Below are 27,211 nucleotides of genomic sequence, written 5' to 3' on the forward strand. Positions count from 1 at the left end.
ACGCACGCACTCGGGTCTGTTGGTGAGTGTTGGAAAGGACCCACTTGCAGGCTACAGTTCATAATCCAAGATGTTTAATGAACAGCAAAAAAAGGTACAAGAAACACAGGCAAAGTCAAAAAACAGGGACAGGCAAGATACAAGCATCGCAGACAGTCAGGGTAAATACTGGCACCATCTGGCAAGGACTGAACAGAGCCCTGGGCTTAAATACCCACAAGAAATAATTATTAAAGCAAAACAGGTGTGCTGTAAAAATGGCAGGAAACCGAACAAAGGGCTGGGCAGGGCACAGCCACAACACAGCAGCACATGTGGGCCTGTAAAACAAAGCACACATGAAGCAGAATCAACACAAAAGCACATTTTGCAGGGAACTAGAACAAAAGCACAACAGAACAGTAACAGTGAGGAAGTCAAGCAACCAGTTGCAGGGGTGGGTGCTGTATCCAAGGGGGGCCAGTTTGCTTATCAGGTGTTGTGGAATGATGGTATGGAAAGCGGAGCTGAAGTCCAGAAACAGCATCCGCACATGAGTGTTCTTCCCCTCCAGATGCTCTAGGCTCCGATGGCGTGTGGAGGAGATGACATCATCTGTGGTGTGGTTGTGGCAATAAGCAAACTGGTATGAGTGGAATGTTGGGGGAGTCTGGAAACCATGCGATCCTTTACCAGCTTCTCAAAGCACTTCATTATGATAGGTGTGAGCACTACTGGGCGGTAGTTGTTGAGGGAGGAGGTTGTATTGTTTTTGAGTAACGGTACAATCCTGGCAGGCTTGAAGCAGGATGGTACCACAGTCTGGTGCAGTGATGAATAGAAAATGTCTGTGAGAACCCCAGCCAGCTGGTCAGCACATTCCTTGAGCACTCTTCCTGGTATATTGTCAGAGCCAGCTGCTTTTCGGGCGTTCACCTTCCTCTGGGTCTCCCGAACATCAGCTCGGTCCAGGCAGAGTGTCTGCTCGTCAGGGCTAGGAATGGATTCATTTCTGGTGTTTTGAAGCCACCAGGTCGCCGGACTTGAAAGTGTTCATTGCTTTCAACCTCGCCGTACCTCAATAGTCATCCAGGGTTTCTCATTTTCCTGTGTGGTGATGCTTTTGACCATGCTAACATCCTCCGTACATTTCTGGACATATCCAGGGATGGACTCTGCATATTTGAATGCCCATGGCAGCTGACTGACACATGTCCCAGTCAGTGCATTCAAAACAGTCTTGCAGTGCATCCATGGCTCCTGCAGGCCAAATACTCACCTGTTTCACAGTGGGCTTATTCCTGATCAGTCGAGGCTTGTATGCAGGAATAAGCATCACAGAGAGATGGTCTGAGGAGCTGAGGTGGGGGCGGCCTTTAATTCCCCCTTTGGCGTTGCTGTAAATTAGGTCCAGTGTATTCTCACCTATTCCATATACTGGTAGAAGTGAGGAAATACGGTTTTCATATTTGGCTGATTAAAATCCCCGGCCACCACACAACCCCCTCCTGGATGTGCAGATTGTAGGTCACTGATGGAACAGTAGAGCACACTCAGGGCATCTCTGGTGTTTGCACTGGGGGGAACATACACTGCTGTGATGATGCTTGCAGTGAATTCTCGAGGCAGATAAAAAGGTCTGCATTTCATCAGTCGATCCACATCAGGAGAACAGTGACTTGAGATCTCCTCTGTGTGTTATTGATGTACATGTGTGGGCGGCATGGCTCAGGGGTAGAGTGGCCGTCTACAACCAAAGGGTCGCTGCTTCGATCCTCGACCCCGGTGACCATGTCAAAGTGTCCTTGAACAAGATACTGAACCCATAATTGCTCCTGATGAGTAGGTTGGCGCCTTGCATGGCAGCCTCCACCATCAGTGTGTGAGTGTGTGTGTGAACGGGTGAATGAGACGACACTGTAAAGTGCTTTGAGTGCCGCGAAGGTAGAAAAGCACTGTATAAAACTGAGTCCATTTTCCATGTACATGCATACACCACTGCCCCGCAATTTACCGGTGAGAGAGCTGCCGCTGTCTGACCTGAATGTTGTTAGCCCCTCCATGCTAACTGGTAGGGATGGTTTCAGCCAGGTCTCTGTGAGAATAATGGTGCAGCAGTCCCTCGTTTCCTGCCTGGTTGTCATATCCAGCTTAAGGTGGTCCAGTTTGTTCTCCAGGGAGCGAACATTGGAGAGCAAGACGGCGGGTAGTGGCAACCTGAACGGGTTAGCCTTTAGCTTAACTGTTAAGCCGACACGCCCGCTTACTTACTGCAGCTTGTTTTTCTGATTGTATGTAAAGCACTTTGAACTGCAATTCTTGTGAGAAAGGTGCTACATAAATAAAGCCTTACTTACTGTACTTAGTTACTTACTTAATGTGTATCACTCTCAGTACCCCTTCATAAAAAAGCTGATTGAATCTTCCATCCCAATGACAACTCTGCACCAAGGCGGCTTCTATGATGAAGTCTTAAATTGTCACAGATTTGTGTAATCTTGTGTGCTGAAGGAAAAGTCTCTCCCTGGCAGTTTAGCAAGTATCATGGATTAGTTTCCCTGCAGTCTTGTTGATTATTTAATAAGAATGAGATACAGTACATTTTCATGTATCTTGTCTCCCTAGCAAATGGATTCCCTGCGACTTCTCCTCCTCACGCCAGTGATGATGTCTGTGACGACACCTCCACCTCCACCTCCACCTAAATATTCAGGTAGAGTTCACTTGTCAGGGAAGAAAACGAGGAAAACAACAGAAACAGTTCATGCAGCTGCACTTAAATGACACGTCCCAGATCTCTATGAACGAAATATTCCATTTGAAGATATTTATTGATGACATTGCATCATTTGTTCAAAGCAAAATAACTTAAGAACTGTCAATGGAAACCAAAATCATTAACCCAGTGTTGACCGGGTTCAAAATCCTTCTCCAAATCAAAGTGGGAAATGAAATCCTCTTCTGTGGGCAGCGGGTGCAACCTCACAAAGTGACTGGGAGTTGGAAAACTAGCCAAGTTTCAGCCAGAAAGGATGAGGAGAGGGAAATGGTTTGTGGCCACCAACCGCAAAACCAGCCCTTATTATGGTTGGTCTTACTCACTGCCTCTCCTTTCCACCTGTTGTTGCTCCCATTTGCACAACAGCAGGTGAATTTGACAATCATTCTACTGTCCAAACCTGATAGGCTGATATCCAGGAAGTGTGACTGACTTGGAGTTACACTGGGATGATTATGCGTTCCCTTTACTTTTTTGAGCCAACACCCCCATATAGTTATACCTCCCAGTGTGAGCAACACAGCCGCAACGCTGAGTGTTAACTACACCTTTGCGATTGCCTCGCTGCCTGCAAATCAACACGGAAACAATTAATTATCCAGACTGCACCTGAAATAGCAAGTTCTTTCCAGGTATCGGTAGGAATCAGATTAAAACTTCTCTTTACCACCACCACACGGGTCCAGATGGAAAGGTCCCACCATTTGTAATACTGCAGCTAAGTTGTAATAACTGTGTCCTTTTCACCTTTTATCTGTCATTAACACATCCAAAGGTTGATATACATCTCACCTTCATCACCATTTTTTCATCTTTCCCTTCATTTTCAGTTACGACAGAGCAACAGTGCCGTGATTTCAGCTGTCAGCCATTCTATCTGCTTGAAGGCGAAGCGTTTCACTTTATGCCTGAAACCCTGCCTCACTCCAACTTCCCAGACGCAGAGTTCACGTGGCACAAAAACAGTTCTCAGCCCAAGTACATCTCCTCTGATGAGAACAAGAGGATACACTACCGTGGAGCTGCACTCTTCATCTTAAACGTCACCACTGAAGACTCTGGCTTCTATGTTGCCCAGTAAGAATCATTTTGAATTGATTGTTTTTTCTCTTTTCTTTAGTGAAATTATCCATTTATTACTACCACCCCTGATGTGGACCTGCTGCTTCTCTTTTAGGCATAACAAGCGATCAGGAAAGTGTTCCAACTATCATTTAAGAGTGGAGGTCTTCAAAGCAAGCCAACGAATGAACAGATCACTCCTCTACATGACAGTTGACCCCCCCGGCGTGAGCAAAAAAGTCCGATGTCCACTTCCTGTCTCGAATACATGTTCAGTGCTAAATGGAAGTTTCACTTGGTACAAGGTACAGGCCCTTCTACCCACATACTCTGTTAATAGCTACGTTGCATTCAGGGAAGGTAAATCAGGGTGAGGATGGAAGCAAGAATGTGTCTTAATCTAGAAATAAACCAGATGATATTCATCCAGCATTTAGTTGTCGCACCAAGCCTGACCTAGTCTTGGGTTTACTCAGCATGACAGGCTGGCAAAGAGATCCAGAGTATCAGGTGTTTAGAGGAGAATGGAATTCTCCCCATACCAATCAGAACAAATTTATCGTGTCTGATTTTTTTTCAAGCGAACTCTTGATGCAGCAGGGTTAATGTCTAATGGAGAGGAGGCAGAAGATTATACATCATTCGCCTGTGCCTTATTATCTCTATGATAATGTGTTGCACTTTCCTATGTAGCTTAGCCTTGGCTCCAGGAGGGTTACCAAAAGGTGTCAGACCTGCAGAATACACCTGGTCAAGTCTCATGTCTGGATAGTAAAGCCTGTAGTAATTCAAATTCAACACGTTTCAAATTTTACCCTTCAGTCTTTCCCTCCTTCTGTCCTGTGAATTTCACTTTGTCTCCCTCTGTGCATATTGCCTCCTTAAACATGCGGCCTGCAGGACTTCAGCCATCTTCAAGGTCAAAATGGAGTCATCCTGTGGGTGCATAATGCCACCAAACATGACGAGGGCATCTACACTTGCCTGTGTACATGGCAGCACAATCAGCGGTGGTACAACTCCTCAGGCTCCAGGGAACTCATTGTTGAGGGTAAGAATTTTCTTTTTAAATACGGCAGTTGAGGAACTTAGGCAGGCAGAGTCCGTGAGGGGTAGCGGCGACATGAATAATGTCAGTTCCTGAGGGGGGCAGAGCAGAACAGTCCACCCAAATAACAATTACTGTCCACCCAAATAACAAACCGTGGCTCACCAAAGATTTAAAAAATGTCATAAATAAGAAGAAAAAAAATCTTTTACTCAGGGAATAATAAAGAAAGGAAAAACATCAATTAAAAGGTTAAGTATGAAATTCAGACAAGGCAAGGCAAATTAATTTGTATAGCACCATTCATACACAGGGCAATAGTGCTTTACAGAAGTAAAGAGAGAATTGAAAGTTAAAAACAGTTTAAAAACGAATACGTGAATTAAAACATTCAAAAGTCATTTAAAATCAATAAAACAGTTTAAAATCAATTCGACAGCAGACAAATCAATATTAAATCAATCCATCAATACCAAATCACCCAGATCAATACACTATAAGAAGGCTGCAGTAAACAGCAGTGTTTTCAGCCCAGTTTGTGCACACCTCAGAGGTTCAGGGAGTTTCTTCCACAGGTGTGGACCACAGAAGCTGAAAGCAGCTTCACCCTGCTTGGTTTTGACCCTGGGGACACTGAGTAGACCTGTCCCTGATGACCTGAGGGGTCTGGATGCTTCATACCCAGTCAGTAGCTCTGACATGTATTTAGGCCCAAGATTCAGTGACTTATAGACCAGGAACAGGATTTTGAACTCAATCCTTTGACACACAGGGAGCCAGTGCAGTGATTTAAGGACAGGTGTCATGTGGTCCATTTTCTTACTGTTGGTCAGGACTCTGGCAGCAGCATTCTGGATGAGCTGCAGGTGCTTGATTGATTTTTTACTGAGACCTGTAAAGACACCGTTACAATAATCTAGCCTACAAAGAATAAATGCATGGACGAGTTTTTCCATGTCGTGTTGAGAGAGAAATCCTTTAATTCGTGCAATGTTTTTGAGATGATGATAGGCTGATTTAGTGATAGTTTTTATGTGGCTCTTAAAATTCAGGTCTGAGTCCATAACAACACCAAGGTTTCTAGCTTGGTCGGTGGTTTGTAGTGTCATTGAGTCGAGTTGGCTCCTGACCTCAAGCCTTGCGTTTTTGGGACCAAACAAAATGACTTCTGTCTTTTCTGCATTGAGCTGGAGAAAATTCTGGCCCATCCACTGATTGACCTGTAGGATACAGTCACTCAGTGGATGCAGTGGACTGTCATCGCATGGTGACACTGTAATCTAAAGTTGTGTGTCATCAGCATATGAGTGGTAGGAGATGTTATGGTGCTCTATGATCTGGGCCAGTGGGAGCACATAGATGTTGAACAAAAGTGGCCCAAGAACAGAGCCTTGCGGGACCCCACATGTCATCTTTGTTCGCTCAGATTCACAGTTCCCAAGCGAGACAAAGAAGTCACGATCTTCTAAGTAGGATCTGAGCCAATTTAGCACCGCACCAGAAAGTCCAACCCACCTCTCCAGTGTGTCAACAACAGGTTGTGATTGACTGTGACGAATGCGGCACTAAGGTCTAGTAGTACCAATACTGATATTTTAGATGCATCAGTATTACGGCGTATGTCATTTAACACCTAAATAAGTGCAGTTTCAGTGCTGTGGTGTGGTCGAAAACCTGACTGGAAAGCATTGAAGAGATTGTTTTGGGTCAAAAAAGAATGAATTTGTTGATAGACAACTCTCTCAATGATCTTTGACAAAAACACAAGGTTAGATATGGGTCTGTAGTTACTTAGTACTGAAGCATCCAGATTAGGCTTTTTTAAGAGAGGTTTGGTTACTGCAGTTTTCAGTGCCCTGGGAAATTGACCCGATTGAAGAGAAGCATTTACTATCCTCAATACATCTGATGAAACACAATGAAAAACACTTTTCAGCAAGCCTGTAGGCATCATATCAAGGCAGCACGTCGTGGATTTTAAATTCTGAACCGTTTCTCTCAGAGTTGCATGTTCTACGGGTTGAAATGTTTGTAGATTTCTGAGAAACTGAGGAGGAACTGGTGACATAACGAAGTTGCTTTTGGAGGAGCCACATACTGTTTGTCTTATCTTCTGAATCTTATCTGTAAAAAAAGGCTGCAAAGTCATTGCATGACTTGTTGGACACCAGTTCAGCAGGAATAGATGCCGAAGGGTTTGTCAGTCTGTCGACAACAGTGAATAAGGTGCGGGCATCGTTGGTGTTATTTTTGACCATCTCAGAGAAAAAACAATGTCTTGCCTTTTTCAATTCTTGGTTATAAATGTGAAGACTCTCTTTATAAATGTCATAGTACACCTGGAGTTTGTTTTTACGCCATTTGCGTTCAGCCTGCCTACACTTTCTTTTTTGAGCTTTCACCAGAATGGCGTTCCTCCATGGTGACCTTTTTCTGCCAGATATAACTTTGGTCTTAATTGGAGCAATGGGATCCATAACAGTCATAACACTGGAGCTAAAACTATCAACAAGGTCACGACTGTGGCTAAGGGCAGAGTTGGTGATGATGTAAAAGCCTGAGTGAAAAATGTACCAGTGCTGTTGTTCATAAACTGCTTTCTTATCACCTCTGCTTCACTTTTGCAAAGATTGGCAGGAATAGTCATTTTAAACTGAACACAACAATGATCAGAAAGAGCAACATCACCCACCACAACGTCAGAAATGTTCAGACCCTTGGAGATAATTAGATCTAATATGTGGCCCTTGTTATGTGTTGGATCCGTTGCATGCTGGGAGAGTCCAAAGATATCCAGAGTATTTAAGAGTTCCTTTGCATATCCATCTTTCACATTGTCAACATGAATGTTAAAATCCCCCACTAGACTAACACAGTCAAACTCAATGCAGATAATAGACAGTAGTTTGGAAAACTCATCAAAAAACAGTGCATTATGTTTTGGGGGCCTGTAGATGGTTCATGATATTGCACGACAGGAGGCTCTCAACTGAACTGCAACATATTCAAAGGAGGTGAAACTTCCGTATGACATCATCCTGCATTGGAAGGTTTCATTAAACAAAACTGCAACTCCACCTCCTTTCTTATCCACTCTAGCTTCACTTATGAAGCTGAAGTTAGGGGGCGCTGATTCAGTGAGAACTGCTGCACTGTTATCTTGGCTTAACCACGTTTCATTTAGGAACATGAAGTCCAGGTTGTGCTGTATAATGTAATCACTGATTAGAAATGATTTGCCTGCTAATGACCTGACATTTAATCCTGCTAGCTTTGATATGTTAGAAGCAGTGTCTATGGGACCGTGTACTGACTGTGGTTGACATGGAATGAATGTTAAATTTGACATTACCCTGTTTCTTGGCAATTTAAACACTCTTTTTCTATTGCCAGTCATAACGTGAACTGAGGAAGCTTCCAGTATGCTGGGCCCCGACTTTTGCTGGGAATAGTCAGGAGTGACATCATTGGAGCCTGGACCCAGAACAAATCAGCAGTCAGGGACAGAGAGATCTAAGTGTGCTGAACTCTTATCAGCTTGCAGAGGATGAGTCTGATGCCTGTGTGGGGACGGTGGGGGTGGGGCACGTCCTAACGAGGGTGTTGCAGGGGAATGAGGAGAGAACACTGCAGAAGACAAGAGGCATTGCAGCCATGTCCTCAGTCACTAACATCCATTGTTATTAGTCTTTTACTGACAGTCTCCTGTGTTTCTCTTTTACATGCTGGTTTCCCAGCCTTTCACAGAAAGATAAATCAGTTTGTACAGTTTCATACAAACATGTTGCCAAATCCCAGGCGTGAAATCGAGGGACTCGACGAGAAAGCAAAGAGCATCTGCTCTTCTGATCAGATTAATAAAGGTGTCTCAGTCTGTACCTGTCAGTCAATCTTAGTCAGCTCCACCTTCTTGTCTGATACATTGTACCTCCAAAAAACAAAATGGAGATCGCAAAAAATCCAATGTTGAGACTTTCAAGCAGTTAAAGATCTAACAGGGGTGTCGTGAGGGCTCCAACCATATCTTTTTACAGTATTTGATAACAAATTTCCAGAATGTTCTCTGACTTAATGCACAAAGAAGTGATTTCATTTTCTTATAGACACTTAAGACACACAAGCATTGGGACCACTTTTTAAACCTGAAGGCTGCGTGCACTTCTGTTATTCAGTCGATGCGTAGAACACCTGAATGAGACCATAGCAGTGTAATAAATCCATGTCTGTGCTTCGTCTACAGAGATGGCTGACCACCATCCTCCAATAATCCTGTCCCCGGTGGAAAAGGAGATGCTCGTTGATGAAGGTAGAATAAGTGACAGCAGAGGTTTCTGCATGGTGCAGTAAAGACAGTTCCTGCTGCTTCCAGGTTTACGTGCTAATGCTGTGCACTAAATTTGCAAAGGACTGTTTTTGCGCAGGTCTAGCTATTGTACAACACCTTTCTCGTGCAAACCATGATTTTATGAAATTGTATTGGGATGAATGAATTCAGTGTTGCTCTTTTCAGTTCGTCAAATTTGTATAGCACCATTATGATATGGAACCATTCTATACAGCACCATTTACTCACAAAGTGACTCGTGGTGCATCACAGTGGCACAGAAACAAAGAGAGTTACAATCATGTTTGGAACCATTAAGCCCTGGTTTAAAAGACCTGACCTCAGTCTGGCCTTAGGTTTGAGTCACTTGTCTTTGTACATGTACATTTTGAAAGGTTGTTATTACTATGCATTTGTACCTAGCAACACACAGCAGTGCAGACTAATACTGCTGAATTTGCAAAAAAATGTCAGTATTTGAATTCAGTACTACGAGCATTAAAAATTCTATACAGTCTCTTATGTTAAATGTGCCTTTTTCTTGTTCAGGCAAAGGAATCAAGCTTGTTTGCTCCATTTTGTGTGGGTCCAATGTGCAAAATGACTGTCTGGCTCACTGGCATGTCAACCAAGCAGACACGTACAAGCAAACCATCCAAACGTAAGCAGCACCTAACAAAAGAAGGCCTGCTAGCGTGTCTGATGGGCTCCAGATGTATGTGACAACAAGCTTGGCTCACTGAAATAGTTCAGTTCAGCACAGTTCCAGCTCACTAATGATGTAATTCCCTCCATGTGATGCAGTTGTATCAGTGCTCAATGCAATGCTTATTTTAAGAGAACACACATCATCATTCATACCACTGCAGTGAGCTGATTCTTTTTTCATCAAAGTACCAATAAGCACCAGCAGATGTGCATCATCATCACCATCATCCAACATATTGGGGTACGCGTCTGGCAGATGAGTTACTAAGGGCATTTTCTTTTTGGCCCAGTTATCACCCTCATGTTTCATCATCATTGGGACACGAGGCCAGGCCTTTCTGTTATTCATCACCTGTACACATTTGAATAACTGTGCATTGCTACATGTTGCACGGATATATAGTGTATGTGCTCACTGGGGTAACGCAGAGTAATGACCAGCCAACTTACACTTCTGTAGATCAGTTTCTGTTGCCACTGAGCAGAACCCTAGATCCTCGAGCCCAGCCACATGTGGAGTTTAGCAACTTTTAGGCAGCTTTTCAAATGGAATTTTAATTTTGTACATGTAATTGTTCCTTGCTTGCCCCTTCCAGATATTGTTATAAAAAACGAAAGCTGTGACTTCCTTTTCTAAAATGCACTAAACTCTGTGTCCTTTGTAAAGCGTCGTCGAGAATTCTACACACACAGTCTCCACTGCAATTCTGAGCATTGGAAGATTGTCTGCCAAAGATTTCCACACTGTGTTCGAATGCGAAGGCAAAGGATATTTCGACACAGTGTCTACCACTTTGACTCTTACGCCAAGAGGTTAGTGACAATATCAAATGTTATTCTCCATTTGCACAACTCTACACCCTCCAAACACTGACAACTCGTGACAACAAGTCAACTTCAGTGAAAAACCAAAAGTATTCTGCTCCAAAATGTAATGGGTCTTCCCTTGTCTGCTGCAGCAAGGAGAAAATCTGCATCTTGTAAAGGATCCAGTTCTGAGAGTGTACTGCTATTGAAGGTGGTGCCATACTTAAGTAAAAGTATTACAAAACATATATCAGGAAATACAGGAAAGGAAAGTACCTTAATTGTCATTATACAACACACTGATGCGATTCTGCTACAGACACGTTTATAGCTCAAAAACACAGACATTTATTGTAACATTTAGTGTTTCCTTGGAGCCTATCCCAGCTGCCTTCGAGTGAGAGGCGGGGTTCACCCAGGGCGGGTCACCAGTCCATGGCAGGGCCAACACATAGAGACAGACAACCATTGGCTCTCCCAGCCACACCTACGGTCCATTTGGGTTGGAAAAATGCTGCAGTTGTGGGAGCGGGATGCTAGTGTCTTGGAGTAAAGCCAGTATACTGACCATGTGGCTCTGGCCACTTGACCCTGATGTGCCTCACAGCAGCTGGGTGATACTAATTGGATTCCCTGCCCCACTGCACCATGCTGCCAGTAGGTAAAAGGTCTATAGGCAACATATCTGTATTCCCGGTTATCAACCTCAGGCTCCCTTACTGTGCCACACATATTGATGTCCTCTGTCTGTAGCTCCTTTTGAATGTACAGGCTTCACTGGGTACAGCACCACCTCTCCAGGTCTGTGGGCATCTCCCTGCACTCCCCACAAACACACCATGGCAGTCCTTGAACCACTCCAGAAAGTGGAAGGCCATGATGGCCCTGGCTAACAGTCAAAAAGCTTCCTCCATTCATCCAGGGTCACTCTTGAAGGAGCCTCTGTAAAAGAAAAACGCACTAAAATGTAAATCACGATTTAACCACACTGGTAAAACCAGCATTTCATACTATGTTGATATTTTTAAAATGTCCTTCAATATTTCAACAAATAGAAGCACAGATGGCACAAAACGGTTTCCTCTCTCCTGTCAATGGGGTGGGTATCGCTTTTCTTTACTGCTCCTGTTGAATTGTCCATCCTAAGCACCTCGTGCTCTGTTGGTTCCACCTTGACCTCTGCCTTGTGAACTTCCTCCACCCTGAACTCTTCCGCTTCTCCCTCAGTCCCAAGATGGTAGCCCCTCTCTCTGCAGCCAAATGGGTCGCTGCAGCTGCCAAACTTGTAATTTTCAGAAAAAACCAATATTGAAATATCAAAGTTCATCCTCTCCCTTGATATTGTCCAATTCTAGTCCTTTAAAGGGACATCTTGACATGTGATTGGTGACAAAATGCTGCAGCAAACTGTCAAATGAGGAAAAAAAGAGATGTGTTGAGTTTTATTTTGAAAATCTGTCCTCCTGTGTCTTTGTACACTTTTCACTTCCTGTCTTTGTCTTGTCAGTTGGTTAGACATCTTTAGCCACAGCCCTGGTCCTAGAGTTTTAGCTCTTTCTGTCATGGTTCCTGTTGGTGCTTTTATTTTGTCATCTTGTACAGTTTCTGTTTCCTGTTTGCAGTATTAAGACCAGAGGGGTGTACTACCAAGCGAGATTAGTGGGTTAGCGCGGTATGCTGAGACTAAAGCCAGGGTTTTCAATGTCATGAAGGTGGCTCTCTTTTAACCTGGCTAGATCACCATGGTAACTGATGTGGTCAATTTAACCCGGTCCGGAGCAGGTTATGTTCTGAGTTTCGGCCTAAATCGGCTATAAAAAGCACTGCCCTTTCATGAACCACCTCTTTTGAAAATGGCATCACCATTCTTGAATAATCCGGTGGACCTCAGAGAACTCTTTTCTTGTCGTCCTTCGCTATGAACGCTACAGATTCTCAGCTGAGGGACCACCTTATTTACGGAGCAGCCGCATGTGAGGAACTCCACAAAAAAGGAGCCACGCACTCACAGGAACACAAACTGTGTGCCCATCATCGCGTTTTTGTTTTGTTTTTCACGGGAACCTATGTGCATTCAGTTGGTGACGCAGAAAATCAGAGCAAGAATACTGCATGCAAACCAAGTTGTACGTGCTCTCACTGAACTACTGAATAGGTTTGTAGTCTCTATGAAATCGCAGGTAACAGACATTTATAGTTCACTATATAAATAATCAGTATGACGAATACGTGCATGTGAAATATGATGTCTAAATCTAATTCCTTCATAGGATTCCGTAGGGAGTTTAAGATGTGGGATGGCACTGAGAGTGCACTGAGTGGTCAAATAAATACAGAAACTTAGGAATTTACACGAAAGGCAGTTTTCTGCCAGCATTCCTCATTTTCTGCTCTCAGTGTGCGTGAATGAAAGATTGAAAAGAACTGAGTACCAGGAGGACCGCAGTTCCATTATTGGGCTTCTATTTTGTGTTTATTTCTCCCCAGGGACAATCATCCCTGTGGTCATTGGAGGAGTGTGCGCCTTTCTCTTCTGTGGGCTTGCAGCCTTGATGGTCAGGTTCTTTGCCGTTGACCTTGCTCTCCTCTTCAGACCCTACCTTCCTCAGCGGAGTCACAACAATGGTAACTAAAGGCCTCACATGTCAAAGGAGTTGAAAACAATCGAGGAAGATTTCCCCTTATTTTTCTAACTGAACTTGCTAATCACCACCATCTGTGTTTCATTTAGGTTGATTGTTGATTAGTGATCTTCAGGGGATGGTCTTCGGGCTCTATCCTAAATTGAGGGCTCACACGAGAGAGTGAATTTATCCCACCAGATTTTAACCTTTTCCTTTAAATGGGAATTTGTGTTTGATTACAGAATCAAAGTATGTTGCATGATAGAAAGCGATTGAGTTGGAGTAAACAAGATAAAGGCATCATGTATGACATCATCCTGCACGAGTCACGTGATCTACATTCTAGTTTGGTTTGGCACTGTGTGGCCAAACGTGGTCATGGGGATCTCAGTAGAAACCTAAAACATTTACAAACTGAACGGAATGACAACGGTAATCAGTGAAACGATGTCCAAACTCTGGATCCAAGTATTTTGTTGTCTCATTGTTTTGTCCAGATGCAAAGCTGTATGATGCCTACGTGATCTACCAGAGGCAGAGTGGAGATAAGGTCGCCGAGGACACGCTCTGTCTGTTTGTTTCTCGGATTTTGCCCTCAGTACTCGAGGAAAAGTGTGGCTATCGGCTTTTTATCCACGGGAGGGACGACATACCCGGGGAAGGTCAGAACTATGATGGTGTTTTTACAAATACAGTTAGCCTCTTCTGTGTCACAAGTTGTGCATTAGTAGCTTCTTCATTTCTAGCCACCAGACTCCGGGAAAAACATTTGAGCATCACCGAAGTTGTGTTGTAAGCACCAGTACAATCATCCCACTCCCACCATTTCTCTCTGTAATTTTCCTCTCCACAGCCACTCTCCTGCAAAAGTCTTTTCTTCTCGTTTTGTTTTTTTCAAAAATGAAAACAGCCAAGAAATAAGAAGACAGCATGACCGTTCCGTCCCAGTGGTTTTCTTTTTTCTTTGTGGCCTCAGGAAGCAATTTTATGCTAATTTCTGCTAAAGGTGATATTTGTAGCTTATTTGATCGAGCTACCATTTCAGAAGGAAAGCTAACCTTCTCTGCGTGTGCCAGCCATGAAATACAGCATTATTAACAGCATTACGATAGGATGTCTAACTTTGCAGATGAAGATTTATCCTGGTAGAATTATCAGTTCCACCACGATTCCCCGTCTGACCCCACAGACCACATCGAGCTGGTGGAAGACCACATGCAGCAGAGCAGGAGGCTGATGGTCCTCCTCACCCCAGGCTCAGGAGCAGGGTTGGAGGCCACAGACCAACACTCACCCCGACCCCAGGACACTGTTGTAGGAGGGATCGACTGGCAGGTAAAAGAATGAAAACTGACCCCCAACCTAACCGGTTTTTATTCTTTATTCCAAGATCCCACATCCATTTGTTTTAACCCCCCCAGAAATACAGTGACTTACTAGTATTTTAATGTTGTGATTAATCTGATTAATCAAATTATTTATCGTTAACTAAATTCATTTTTTTAGTGATTTGCAGCATTTCTAAAAGTATTCTAAGTGACTGTCAGCGCTTGTTGCTGAGTTACCTACCCTCTTCCCATCGTGAACTCAGTTCTATGTGCAGGCAGCGCGTCTGTTTTCTGCAGAATTTATTTTTGATGAAATTATCTATAAATGATTGTTTAGGCCGACTTTCTAAAAAGTCAGTGTTGCACCGGAAAACTGACGGTTCTTATCCTAAGACTAGAAACATTCGCGGAGTGTGTTTAAACGTAACGATAATCAAGCCGCCCCTTCTGAACACTGCTTTGACCGTGCCCTCTGACCTCTTACGGACCAATGTGAATTGGTAAATTTAGCGAAAGATTTAAGTGAATATTTCTCTCCTGATTTGCAGGTGGGGCTCCACCACGCGCTGATCCAGAGAGAAATGAGTGTGATTCTGATCCAGCTTGGGAAAGTGGGTCCACAAGGATACACTCACCTTCCCCCTGGCTTGCAGCACCTGATTGTGAAGAGCACCCCCATCAGTTGGCCAGAGAATTCAAAGGGCGCCGCTTCGTGGAACTCTCGCTTTTGGAAGAGAGTGCGTTACCTGATGCCTGCCAGGCCGGCGTCAAAGTTTTCACAGTCTGCTGTCATTTAAAATCTTAATGGACTGCCAAGCTTTTACAGACGGGGCGTCCGTGTGATGCAGATGACATCAGCGTTTCCATTCGTCAAACAATTCAGTGCTCCAATACACAAAGGCATAAGCCTGCAAGCCGGGGTGACAACAGGCCAGTTACAAGAGATGCACAGTCGAGGTCACAACTTGTAAATAGCGGTCAGTGTGAAGGCAGTTACGTCCTCTGGCCTCAGGTATGCTGCTTGCTGTCAGACATGCTTTATTTTTACCCCCAAAAAAATGAAAGATAGGAAGGATCCTAGGAGAAATTTAAAAAGACTCCTTCATTCTGAACACACTGAAGACATTGTTACAACAGCCTCACTTGACTATGTATGGAGGAAAAAGAAACAAAAATGGCAAGATGATGTCTTCAAGACAAATCAAAAATGTGGTTAAAAAACAAAACAAAACGGTGTGGTGCTGCCCGACCTGAGCCAACCTGAGCTCTCAACTACCAGACTAAGGTGAGGGAAGAGAGACAAGAGGCTGGTCACCTATTACCCTTTTAGTAAGTAACAAAGGATAAGCCTGGGGCAAAATATCTAGTGGGGCAAAAGAGAAACAAAACGATGTGGTTTAGCCAAACAGCATGTGTCATAAGCCGGTCCCATCTGGTGTGATTCCTGATGGGTCCCCACAGCAACCAATGGCAAACCAGCCTTCACGTTGCTGTCCCCGCCCATGTCTTCTCCCCGTGTCCTGATGGTGAGCAGCTTCATGACTGGAGCAGCTGAGGTTGCATTCCAGGGTTTCTCCTGTACTTGAGCTTGAATCTCGTTCATATGTTTGTAGCTGTGAGACCCTCAACTCCCCTCAGTTAGGGTTGTCTTGTAGTTACAGGACAGGTGATTTAGACACACACACGCACACTCACACGCACGCACACACACACACACCTGTTGTGTTCCCATCTGGTAAATTCATGCGGTAAAACATTAAGATGTATCATTGTTACCAAGAGGCTCTCTTTACATTAATAAGATGGACTCTTTTTTTTTTTTTTTTTAATGAAAAAAAAAACTGGTTTCCATTTCTGCAGTACATAAAAAATTCTATTAATGGAGCACTTTACATCAATTTTGAAGCACTTCAGCCAGTTGCTAATTCAACTATGCCATATCCTTAAGGAGTCTGTTTTGTTCCTTCTTAATTTTAAGTATTTTTCACGTTTGTTTGTTTGTTTTCTTGTTATAGAATGTAAGACGCTGTATTTCAAATAATATATCATTTGAGTGAATGAGTTGTTTTAAACATGAATATGGCAATGAAAGTTTGGAATTCATGAAACAGTTGTCGAAGTGCGTCCTTCCTTTCAACGACAGAAATGAACCACGGGGAGACGTAAACAGGCGGAAGACTTTCTCTCGAGATTCCAGTTTCAAGGTTCTTATTGTCATAAACCTAACAATGCAAACCTTGTTACCGAAATTAAATTCTGTGTTAATGAAGAGAAGCAACAATGGAAAGTAGAAATTCCACAGATAAAATAGAAGTGAAATAGTCTGACAATTAAGAGCATAAATTATAAAGGATAACTATTGCTATAAATGCTTACAGTGCAAGAGTACAAAATGTGAAAAGATTGGATAAGTTAACAGTAAATAATAGAGAACGCAGTGTTTTCTTAAAGTGGCGAGTGTGTGTGTGTATAAGGCCTTGCAGCTATTTAGTAGCCTGATGGCCTCTGGTTGTAGAAGCTGGCTCTGAACCTACTGGTCCGGGCTCAGATGCTCCTGAACTGTCCACTTGATGGCAGGAGTGTGAACAAACTATGGCTGGGCCGGCTGAGCTGGCTGGGCCGGCCGGGGTCAGAATGAATCGCTGTGTCTTCCTGCTGCAGCGCTGGCTGTAGAGGTCCTGGATGGCTGGCAGGGATGAGCTGCGCAGACATGACCACTCTCTGCAGAGCCCCAACCCACATCACACAGTTACTGCTGGAGGATATTCTGACGTTCCTGTTATCATAGCAGAGTCTTGGGTTGTTACAGTTTTTATTCTCTAGAGGGAGACAAACCCCTTTAATAAACTCGAGTTCCTTGACATCTTACGTGTGGGTTGCCCAAACCTTTTCCCTTCCATGTTTCTCACATTCTGCATTATAAACTGTTTTCTTGTCTGTAACAACATCTCCTGCACGTCTGTCCCTCCTGGTGAGGGATCCTCCTCTGTTGCTCACCCTGAGGTTTCTCAGATTTTTCCCTGTTAAAAGGGTTTTCTATGGAGTTTCTCCTCAGTCGATGTGAGGGTCTAAGGACAGAGGATGTTGTTATGATGCCATGTGAAGCCCTTTGAGACAAACTGGTTGTGAAAACGGGCTCTACAAATAAAACTGCCTCCCCTTCAAGGGCCAAACCTTCTCTGAGTTTTTACTTCGAGTTTCCAAATTCCATTGATGAAATATTATCTTACTATTTTATTATTTACAGATTTGACTTAGAAGACTACGTGTTTCAGTGACAAAAAATCTAGCGATCAATCGATAGATAGATATAGATGTGCACTAGTATAGTTTTTTAAAATAAAATTCTATCAAGAATCAAGTGTCTGTGTGTACTTTTGCAGCTAAGGACACAATCAGGATTGTTTTGTAGTTTTGTTGCACTCACACTTCTTGGTTAGATTGTGATCTTCATTGCGAAGACCAGTGTGATGCATCGAGGAAGAGACCTCCCATGGCTGCCTGTCACAGACCTCCAGTGGATACACCAACCTGCAGTAGAATACCCTGCGAGAATGTCAACCTCTTTTCTAGGAAACAAAGTATTCAGATGTTCGTCTGTATTTTCATCCAAACTTGCTCTGCATATGTCCCCAAATGACCTTTTACCCCCTTTCCCTAGTGCAGCAAGTTCTAGACATGACTGTCAGGACAGGGCATGTAGTATTGTGAGTGCGTTTGTGTGTAGTGTGAGTGTGTGCAGGAGAGAGGCACACTCCCATTGAAAGGAAAGGGGGGTGGAGGGGCAGGATGACGTTTAGCCCGGCAGCTGGGAGCTGCTCTATGCTTTTGTTCCTCTCTGACCCCTCTGACCTGGCACTCGCCCCGCTGTCACACACACACACACCTGCATGCAGCCAGACACACGACCATACATAATACACACACACACACACACACACACACACACACACACATTTTATAGCTCCCTAATTAAGTCATGATAGATCGGCCCCAAAAGCCTGGACCCAATGTGTGCAATGTGTGTCTGGTGTGTGTGTGTGTGTGTGTGTGTGTGTGTGTGTGTGTGTGTATATACATGAAGTAAAGGATACAGCACCTCAATGATGAAAACAAACTTCCTGGTTCTTCTGAATATTGCTGAATAAAGGTTCTCATCCTGGAACAAAACTAAACATCCCACGGTGCTCCAGCATTTCAGACACCGACAGGATTTCAGGACAATTTCAGTGTTTGGAGAGAAAAATCCAGGTTGTTTTTTTTTCCCATTTTCCCATTTTATCTTTGTTGACCCTTCGCAAGCAGCAACGCAGAGAATGTTAGGTCTTCGTCCAGTCAGATGAAACAGATTTGAAGCTGTATCACAACAGTTGTTTTTGTAATGATATCTGGGAATGAAATAACCTTTTGCCCTCAAGTCACATCAGCATGGAATTCTGAGAGTCACTGATCCAAAAAAACCCAACAGAATAAATGCTGCAAGAACACCTCTCCTCTGTGACAGTGCCAATGATGTTCGAGTTGTTCAAAGTCACACTGGAATGAAGACACCACTGGGAACGACTTATCATGATAACTCAAGCGATGAGTCAGCAGCAGAGCGCTCCCTCTCTCTAACATACATGTAGAGAGTCGTTTGACCTACTGACAAGAACCTACTCTTTCCACTGGTCTGAGGACACCTGTGTTTCCCAGCACAGGGCCAAGCTTCAGGGCGCTCCACACCGTAGTGCATGTTCCACCCCTGGGACCATCTTTCAAAGACTTTTTCAGGGAAAAGAAAAGGGGATTTTTGAACAACTCCTGGGTTGAGCTTGATAGAGGTTGGTCTGGACTTGTTAGATGTAATAATTAACAGCTTCACTTAAATACTGAGCGCACCAAAACACCGACAGCCATGCATCACTTGCTTCATGCCTCTCTTCTTCTACTTATTCTTTGTCATTCTTGTTGAGGTGAGCTGTGTGTTTGTATTCTGATTGAATCTGGCTTAAGATGATCACACCTACTTGTGAGACCCGAGTGGAAACAAACGTTGTCATGGCGAGCATCCCCGCATCCTGGGGTGGCGAACCTCTGCTTTCAATCGAACAATTTTCTACAGAGGTTTTATTGTTATGTAGTCAATCTCTGCCATGTCTCCAACACGAGCCGCAAGAACAGCAGGTGGTGTGTGTGTGTGTTTGTGTGTGCGTGTGTGTGTGCGCCTGTGTGTACGCATGTTTTAATGCTACTTCCTTAAGTGACCCAGAGGCCACTAGGCCTAAGGCCAACCTTTTGTGCCTTCAAAGTCCTTGATGACCCTATCCCTACCCCCTCCACACACACACACACACACACACACACACACACACACACACACACACACACACACACACACACACATATGCCATGTGGCTGGGTCTGGTTTGTTTGACTCTCCTCTTCACAGGTGTGGGGGTGCTAGTATGGCATTTTGCTAGTGAAGTGTGTGTGGATGGTCCCAGCTGGACTCGGGCTTCCTGGCTGCGTCCAGCAGCATCACATAGTTGGTTTGGGACTTTCTCTGTCAGTGGGAGACTGATGAATTGTTGGTTTAATATGTTGCCTGAGTGCATTCCATTTTAATAGAAGAAGTTGTCAATGGTGACGACAAGATAAGATTTATATGAAATGTGTTTTTGTCTCAGAAATAATGAAATTATACATGTCTTTGGTTTCACGAATGTCAGGCTTTTATTTGGGCAACTTGCTTGGCAGTTCAGCCACTGGGGAAAAGAATTAAAGTAGAAATCAAATGTGCCAGAATACCTATTAATAGTTTGCTGTATGTCAGTATAAGCATATTCCATGAATAAATATTAATAACCGAAACCAAATTTACAACATAAACCGTCCTGCCATAATCCCAGTTCACTTGTTTAATCTCCAATAAATGGCAAAACGTCTGCATGAGCAGAGGGCAGGTGAGGATGAAGACGTCTCCTGTTTTTTGTGTTCTGAAGGTTACTGATGTTTAGGGAGGAAGAATGTCTGTCTGGCTTCAAGCAACCTTACATCAACACAGCTCGTTGACAGCCAGTTCCACACAAATTAAATGAAAGAAAATTTGCATTTTGTTGGTTGCTGGGGAATAAAAACTAGGATGCATCCGTGTTTACTCTTACTTCGTCAGACAAATCTTTATTATCTGTCTCTTGTCTTGTTTAAAGCGCAGCTACACTGTGTGGTATTGTGCAGTACTGCCTTGTACTGTGCGGTACTGTGCGGTACTGCGCTGCACTGCATTTCAGAGGCTTGACAAGACGTTAGCAGGCGGCAGAGAGCAGGACACCTGTTCTTCCTGCGACTGGAAGCAGATGGTCCACAGTGCTCCTGCTCCCTGAGGGGGGAACCTGTCAGCTGAGCCCCAATTAAGGAATCATTGCAAGTTGGGGGGGGGGGGGGGTTACGGGGGCAGGTGGATGACAGCGACTAGAGAGAACAAAATCAGACTGATGGCAAATATCTATAATTAACTGTTTGTCCGATAAGTTAAGTACAATACAGATACCACGTTGATACTGTTCAGGAGAAGCCGAGCCTAAATTGTGTGTGTGTGTGTGTGTGTGTGTGTGTGGGGGGGGGGGGATCCAGGATATTGTCCCCTTCATTTCATAGTTAACCATTTTTAGTTTGCATCAACTAAATGCTAATGCATCAGTTTGTGTTGATTTTGAAAGCCAATTTCCTCACTGAGGGACGAATAAAGGTTTATCTTATCTTATCTTAATTTATCTTATCTTATCTTAACTTATCTTATCTTAACTTATCTTAATTTGTCTTACCTTATCTTAACTTATCTTATCTTATCTTAATTTATCTTATCTTATCTTAACTTATCTTATCTTAACTTATCTTAATTTGTCTTATCTTATCTTAACTTATCTTATCTTACCTTATCTTAACTTATCTTATCTTATCTTAATTTATCTTATCTTATCTTATCTTATCTTAATTTATCTTATCTTATCTTAACTTATCTTATCTTATCTTTTCTTAGCTTTTAACATTTTAAGGCACATCCACTTCCTCCACTCTGCAGTGATACCAGTAGATGTTAGGGCATGTTGTCCTTGGCTACACGGCTGTGATATACACGGATGGAGGTCATCTGGGCTGCTCTGCTCCCATTTCACTGCACCTCAGTTTTAGCTTAAGGTGTTAGTTTAACATCGTTCAGAAATGTATTGCTCTTATCTGTTTTCTATACTGCTGTAAGCTGCTACAATAACCTAATTAGGCCAGCTTTTTGGGAAATGCCCTTATTGTCCCACATTGTTGGTGCCAGAGAGACGAGATAGATGCCCCTCTCTATCTAAGTTCGTCAAATCAATTCCTGGATCTGATCAAATATTAACATCTCATAATTAAAGAAAAAAAGTCAGTGAATGTTCAGTAGATTAAAAAGTGAAATGTAGAAGTGAAATGCCCCATAGTCAGGTTTCTCTACTGCTAAGCTAACGAGCAGGCAGCTGCCTATGGAGGTCTGGACATCCCTGATGCATGGAGAGGAGAAAAGGCTCCTTATCTGCTTGTCTGGCATGAAAAAAGAGGATAGTAACAATCACATCAGCTTTTTAAAGGGGTTTTACTCTGCACCTGAACTTTTACCAGCGTTGGATGGGATCCTATCACAGGTCCCGAGCAGGCGCACCTCAGAAAACTACCTTGCAAGATTATGTGTTTTGTCTGAACTGTAATCAAGTGTGTATCACTGATGGTATTTCAATCACGTTGGTCAGAAAGCCAAAATGAGGACTAATTTTTTTCACAGATAAGGTCACTGGTTGGGTCCATAGTGTGTATCCCTGAATATTGTACTCTATGTTCATGTGTTTTGTTTCGTGGAACAGTATTTTTTGTCTGAATATTACTGGTCCCTAAGCAGCAGAACAATAACATAGTTTCGATGTTTCAAAGGCAGTTGATCAACCAAAACTTGTTCATATTTTTAACCACATGTTGGCTGTCTGCTCTGTGTGTGCACAGAAAACCACCAAGAGCTCATAAAAAGGAAATAAAGAAAATAGTCCACACCGATTGGCTGTATGACATGGATCCAGCCAATCAGCAACAGGGATCGATTCGGATTCTGTTGCTCCCACATCCCATCTTCCAAGAATTGGAACCACACCCTGCAGTCTCTAGAAGCATCTAACATATGAATCTTTTCTAAATGTCCAATTAAATGGCACAACTCCATTTTTATGGGTTATTTGTGAAACCGATTGTCTATCATACAATCTACAACATAGCAGAATGAATTTTGTGCATTCCAAATTTCACATGCACGGATATGAGAATATGAGGTCCTTGAAATATCAGACTTTAGTAGACAGATAGCACAGAATCCACCAACGAATGTTGTGATCACAGTATCGTTGGTCGACCTAGCTTTAATTATGTAACATTGAATGCTTAAGCTAATTCCTAGCAAACTAAATGATCCAGGATATTGTCCCCCTCATTTCATATTTAACCATTTTTGTTTGCATTAACTAATTGGCAATAAATCAGTCTTTTGCCTGGTTACCCTTGCTAACCTGATCTAGGAAGGTACGCAGTAAAGGCAAGGCAAGGCAATTTTATTTGTATAGCCCGTTTTCCCCACCAGTTTGTCTCAAAGGGCTTCACATGGCATCATAACAACATCCTCTGCCCTTAGACCCTCACATCGACTGAGGAAAAACTCCATAGAAACCCTTGAACAGGGAAAAATCTGACAAACCTCAGGGTGAGGAGGGGAGGAGGATCCCTCACCCAGGAGGACAGACGTGCAGTAGATGTTGCTACAGAGAAGAAAACAGTTTACAATGCAGAATGTGGGAAACATGGAAATGTTAATAACAGCTGAAGAAGGAAGCTTCTGGTAGGGGAGGCAGGGAGAGCAAGCCAGCTTGATGGGGGACTGGATGGTAGACTGGTTCATGGAAGGGGACCGCAGGCTGGTGTAACAGCAGGGAATAAGAGGGGGGGGGGGGGGGGGGCGATGCAGGCGGCGGTTGAAGCTCTGGTGGATCTGTGGAAACACAGAGAGACTGAGAGACACCAAGGCCAAACTACAAAGTGCAACAAGTAATGGTAGTGACAGTTCCAAAAATGTGCAGGGAGGAGAGGAGGAGAGAGGGGGAGAGGAGAGGAGAGGAGGGAAGGGCTCCATGTAACCTGATGTGTCCCCCAGCAGTCTAAGCCTGTCGCAGCATAGCTATCAATGGTTCAGAGCTACCTGAACCAGTCCTAACCCTAAAGGGTCAGTTGACCATTCATCCCTGTTAAAATGTGTCCTTGTTTACAAACTCAAGCTGTATGAGAGGACAGAATGAGTCACAGCAGCGGGACCCGGAGGCCTTTATTGACTTCAAATGGGACAAAGGTCAAGATTCATTGGGCATCTGAGGAAATTGAATTATTTTCTCTCTAAATTAAAGACTGGCCCAAGTGTAACATTAAGTAATTTTAAACTAAGCTATCCTAAGTCTCAATCAAATAGCTAATGAAAACAGTTTAGCAAAAAAAAAGACAGAGTCACAGAATTCTCCAATTTGGATTAAGATAACAAGCAAATTCATGTTCTGGTTGCTGTTTGTTGACACTGGCAAAATTCTTCTGTTTTTGTTAGTTTTACTGCAAGAATCCTGCTAAGCTACTCTAGCTGAGTCCCAGAATGAAGACACAGGGCTGGAAATAAGCAGAACAGGTTGGAATGCAACGTCTTATTTATGTGGGATTTGGAACTAAATCTGTATGGGCAGTATGCACAACTAGTGAAGGACTCATTTGATCATGACAGGTTGTTTGGACTGTATTGAAGTTTTTTTTGTCTGTATCCTTTTCTACTGAAGGGTAAATAAAGTTTTTATTCCACTAGCAGTTTTTGTGACAAAAAAATCTGCTCCTTTCTGGAGGTGAAATGAACTGGTAACTGGAGCTGTTTAAGTCCCTCCAGACAGGCAGCCAGTCTTTGTTTCTGACCCATCCTAAGCTTTAAAGTAACACCCCTCCTCACAATCTGAAGCCTTTGAAAAGATGCCGCCATTTTGTCACAACCATGGCTAAACAATAGAGACTAACTCTGCTTTTCTTCTTTACTCTTTCCCTTTTCCACCTCTTGTTAGTTTTAAGGCTTTTTCCATTCAGAACTTCCTTCCCCACCTGCCAAATTTCCCTCTTACACACACCACTAACACCCATTTTGAGAGCACACACTATTTTTTAAAATGATTCATCTCATTGTCTGCATCAGACCAATCCCCCAACCATGGAACAAAGAAGTGGTGGAGGCAGCAGCCGCCTCAGTGAGCCAGGTGTTCCACAGGGCTGAATTTTGGGTCCTTTTTTTTGTCATTTGCTCTTTTCCCTCATGTATCTGTATTAGTGTGTGTGTGTGTGTGTGTGTGTGTGTGTGTGTGTGTGTGTGTGTGTGTGTGTGTGAGTGTGTGTGTGTGTGCGCGCGTGTGTGTGTGTGTGCGCAGCTGCTTGCCAAGGGTTGTCTTTTGTTTCCCACTCTGCCATTGTCAACTTGTGCCTTCATGGCTCAAGCCTATGGTTGGGCTGTGTCTGTGTGTGTCTGTGTGTGTGTGTGGGTGGGTTGGTGGGTGGGTGGGTGTGTTGGGTGGGTGGATGGAGTTTGTGTGTGAGAGAGAGAGTGAGAGAGAGAGAGAGAGAGAGAGAGAGAGAGAGAGAGAGGGGTTCAAAGTGGGAGTGTAGAGGGGGTGGACTTATCCTAGCTTATCTGACTGTCCCTTTTTAGTGGGTGGAGAGGTGTCTGATTGGTTTGTGTAGAGAAGAGGTTTTGCTGAAGACAGGAAAGTGAGACGTGTGTGTCACTGGTCAATGAGGAGTGTGATGAGGATATAGTTGATGTCTTCCACTCCATCTGTTGACAGTCACACTGCTGAAACTGCAGCTTCAGGACACTGTACTCTGCCTCTCTACCAAAAGGGAAAAGCTTTAGATTGCTCCTTTATGAATTCAACTACCGGACTTCCGTTTTGCTCAGGCATTCCTCGGACTAGAAGCTTTACCCCCTCCAGTTCTTAAGTGGATACTGAGAATTTCGTTTTTGCTTTAAAAGGGAATTTCATCACTTATCCTGAGGGTTTTATTCAGTAAGCACTGCTTTGGTACTTCCCCCTGAAGTTTTCCTACTTGTTGTGTTTGGGAGAGAATCAGTAGGAGTTATCGCCTTGGCTCTCAGTTGCTGCTCTCTTCTTTCCCCTGAGGTTGTCTGGTAAGTGCTTTTCAGTTATTTTTTGTCATTATTAATTTTGCACCTTAAGGAAAATTCAAACCACTGTTAACGTCTTTTCCTGTCAGCTGCGATGTTTCGGTCTTGATTGTATTATATTTCTCATCACAAAACTTTCTTGATCCCATGACACAACTAAAACAAAGAATGCATAAAGCTTTCGTTCAAAAATTATAAAAACAACAAGAATAAACTTAAAAAATAAAATAAAAATTCTTGTTTGAGTGGAAGAAGCACATTCTTATCTTGTCCTAAACCTGTCCCTTACAGCTCCATAAAGCATGGAACCTCTGCTTCTGTGTCCATCTGAGAAACTGAGTACTAATGGAAGCTTATCATGATATGTGTTTTGATCTGATTGGAAACCATTTTTAACATACAATTTAAGATATAACAAAATTAGTAATGACTGTTCTTTTGTCTTATGCTGATAACTGTTTCACACAATAAAGTTGCATAAATGGACTGCTGCTTAACTTAAAGACACAATATTTTTTTTGAAGTTGGAAGGAATTTATTGCTCAGTTTTGAGGGTTTTTTTTTTGTAAATAAATAGCTTGAGGTTTTTCAGTGAGAGGAAATAAGACACACACAAAGGCTTAACTTGGTTCTGAATGAGAACTCTTGGAATTTTCCTACAAGGAATAGGAACAGGAATATGTGACCTAAAATTTCAGAGATCTAATGGCAACATATGTGTTACGTCTGATCCTGAGGTGGGCACAGGGGTTTAGTTAGGAACGGAGAGGAAGAAGGAGATGAACGTATCTGAGAGCCAGACAGAGGCGATATGTTTTGCGGAGGATGATTCTGGATACCACCAGTTGCAGGAGAGCAGAACGGGAGGATGGGAGACAGGGATGCTGGTAGGAAAATCCCTTGTGGCTTCAGTAGGCATCTGTTGCCCCCAACCCCCACCCCTTCCCATACAACCTTTGCCCCCCTCCCAGCCGGTCGCCGGGGTGGCAGACTGGCTCACTGTCAGGCTCAGCCAACAAATGGCAGCCGTTCAGCAGCCCATAGGGACTGGTCAGGGTCTGGCCTCAGGGGAGCTCATCCCTCCTTACACCCCCAGGGGAGATAACCTAGGATCATCAGAGATCCACATGGTGCAGCAGAGGCCGGCAGCTTGGGTCACTGAGGTGGCGGCTGCAGCATCTGCTCACTGTGGAGACACTCAGCCCCCTCTTCCTCCCAAAACTCACACACCAAAATTATTTATCAGATGAGTTATTCTTTATTTAGACATTTACTGTGACAGAATTAGATTTGGAGTCCTGGAA

General features: G+C 43.5%; 1 protein-coding gene across 6 annotated transcripts in view; it reads left to right on the top strand.

The window, feature by feature from the left end:
* Window positions 1-17,625, top strand: part of LOC147252559 (interleukin-1 receptor-like 1) — a 26,286-nt gene extending 8,661 nt beyond the window's left edge. For 4 of the 6 annotated variants that reach the window (XM_086220901.1, XM_086220900.1, XM_086220899.1 and 1 more), the window contains 12 exons: window positions 2,605-2,692; window positions 3,589-3,835; window positions 3,936-4,125; window positions 4,514-4,603; window positions 4,721-4,871; window positions 9,109-9,174; window positions 9,742-9,853; window positions 10,568-10,713; window positions 13,195-13,332; window positions 13,829-13,993; window positions 14,521-14,666; window positions 15,208-17,625. In XM_086220901.1, coding sequence (XP_086077027.1) covers window positions 2,608-2,692; window positions 3,589-3,835; window positions 3,936-4,125; window positions 4,514-4,603; window positions 4,721-4,871; window positions 9,109-9,174; window positions 9,742-9,853; window positions 10,568-10,713; window positions 13,195-13,332; window positions 13,829-13,993; window positions 14,521-14,666; window positions 15,208-15,456 — 1,785 coding nt within the window. In that variant the 5' untranslated portion in view covers window positions 2,605-2,607 and the 3' untranslated portion in view covers window positions 15,457-17,625. The remainder of the gene's footprint in view (window positions 1-2,604; window positions 2,693-3,588; window positions 3,836-3,935; window positions 4,126-4,513; window positions 4,604-4,720; window positions 4,872-9,108; window positions 9,175-9,741; window positions 9,854-10,567; window positions 10,714-13,194; window positions 13,333-13,828; window positions 13,994-14,520; window positions 14,667-15,207) is intronic. The other 2 variants (XM_086220904.1, XM_086220903.1) reach the window with 2 other exon arrangements.
* The last annotated feature ends 9,586 nt before the right edge of the window (window positions 17,626-27,211 follow it).

This window comes from Aulostomus chinensis, chromosome 12 (genome assembly GCF_037954235.1).
Source record: "Aulostomus chinensis isolate RoL2024-O1b breed Wild chromosome 12, RoL_Achi_v1.0, whole genome shotgun sequence".
NCBI lineage: Eukaryota > Metazoa > Chordata > Actinopteri > Syngnathiformes > Aulostomidae > Aulostomus > Aulostomus chinensis.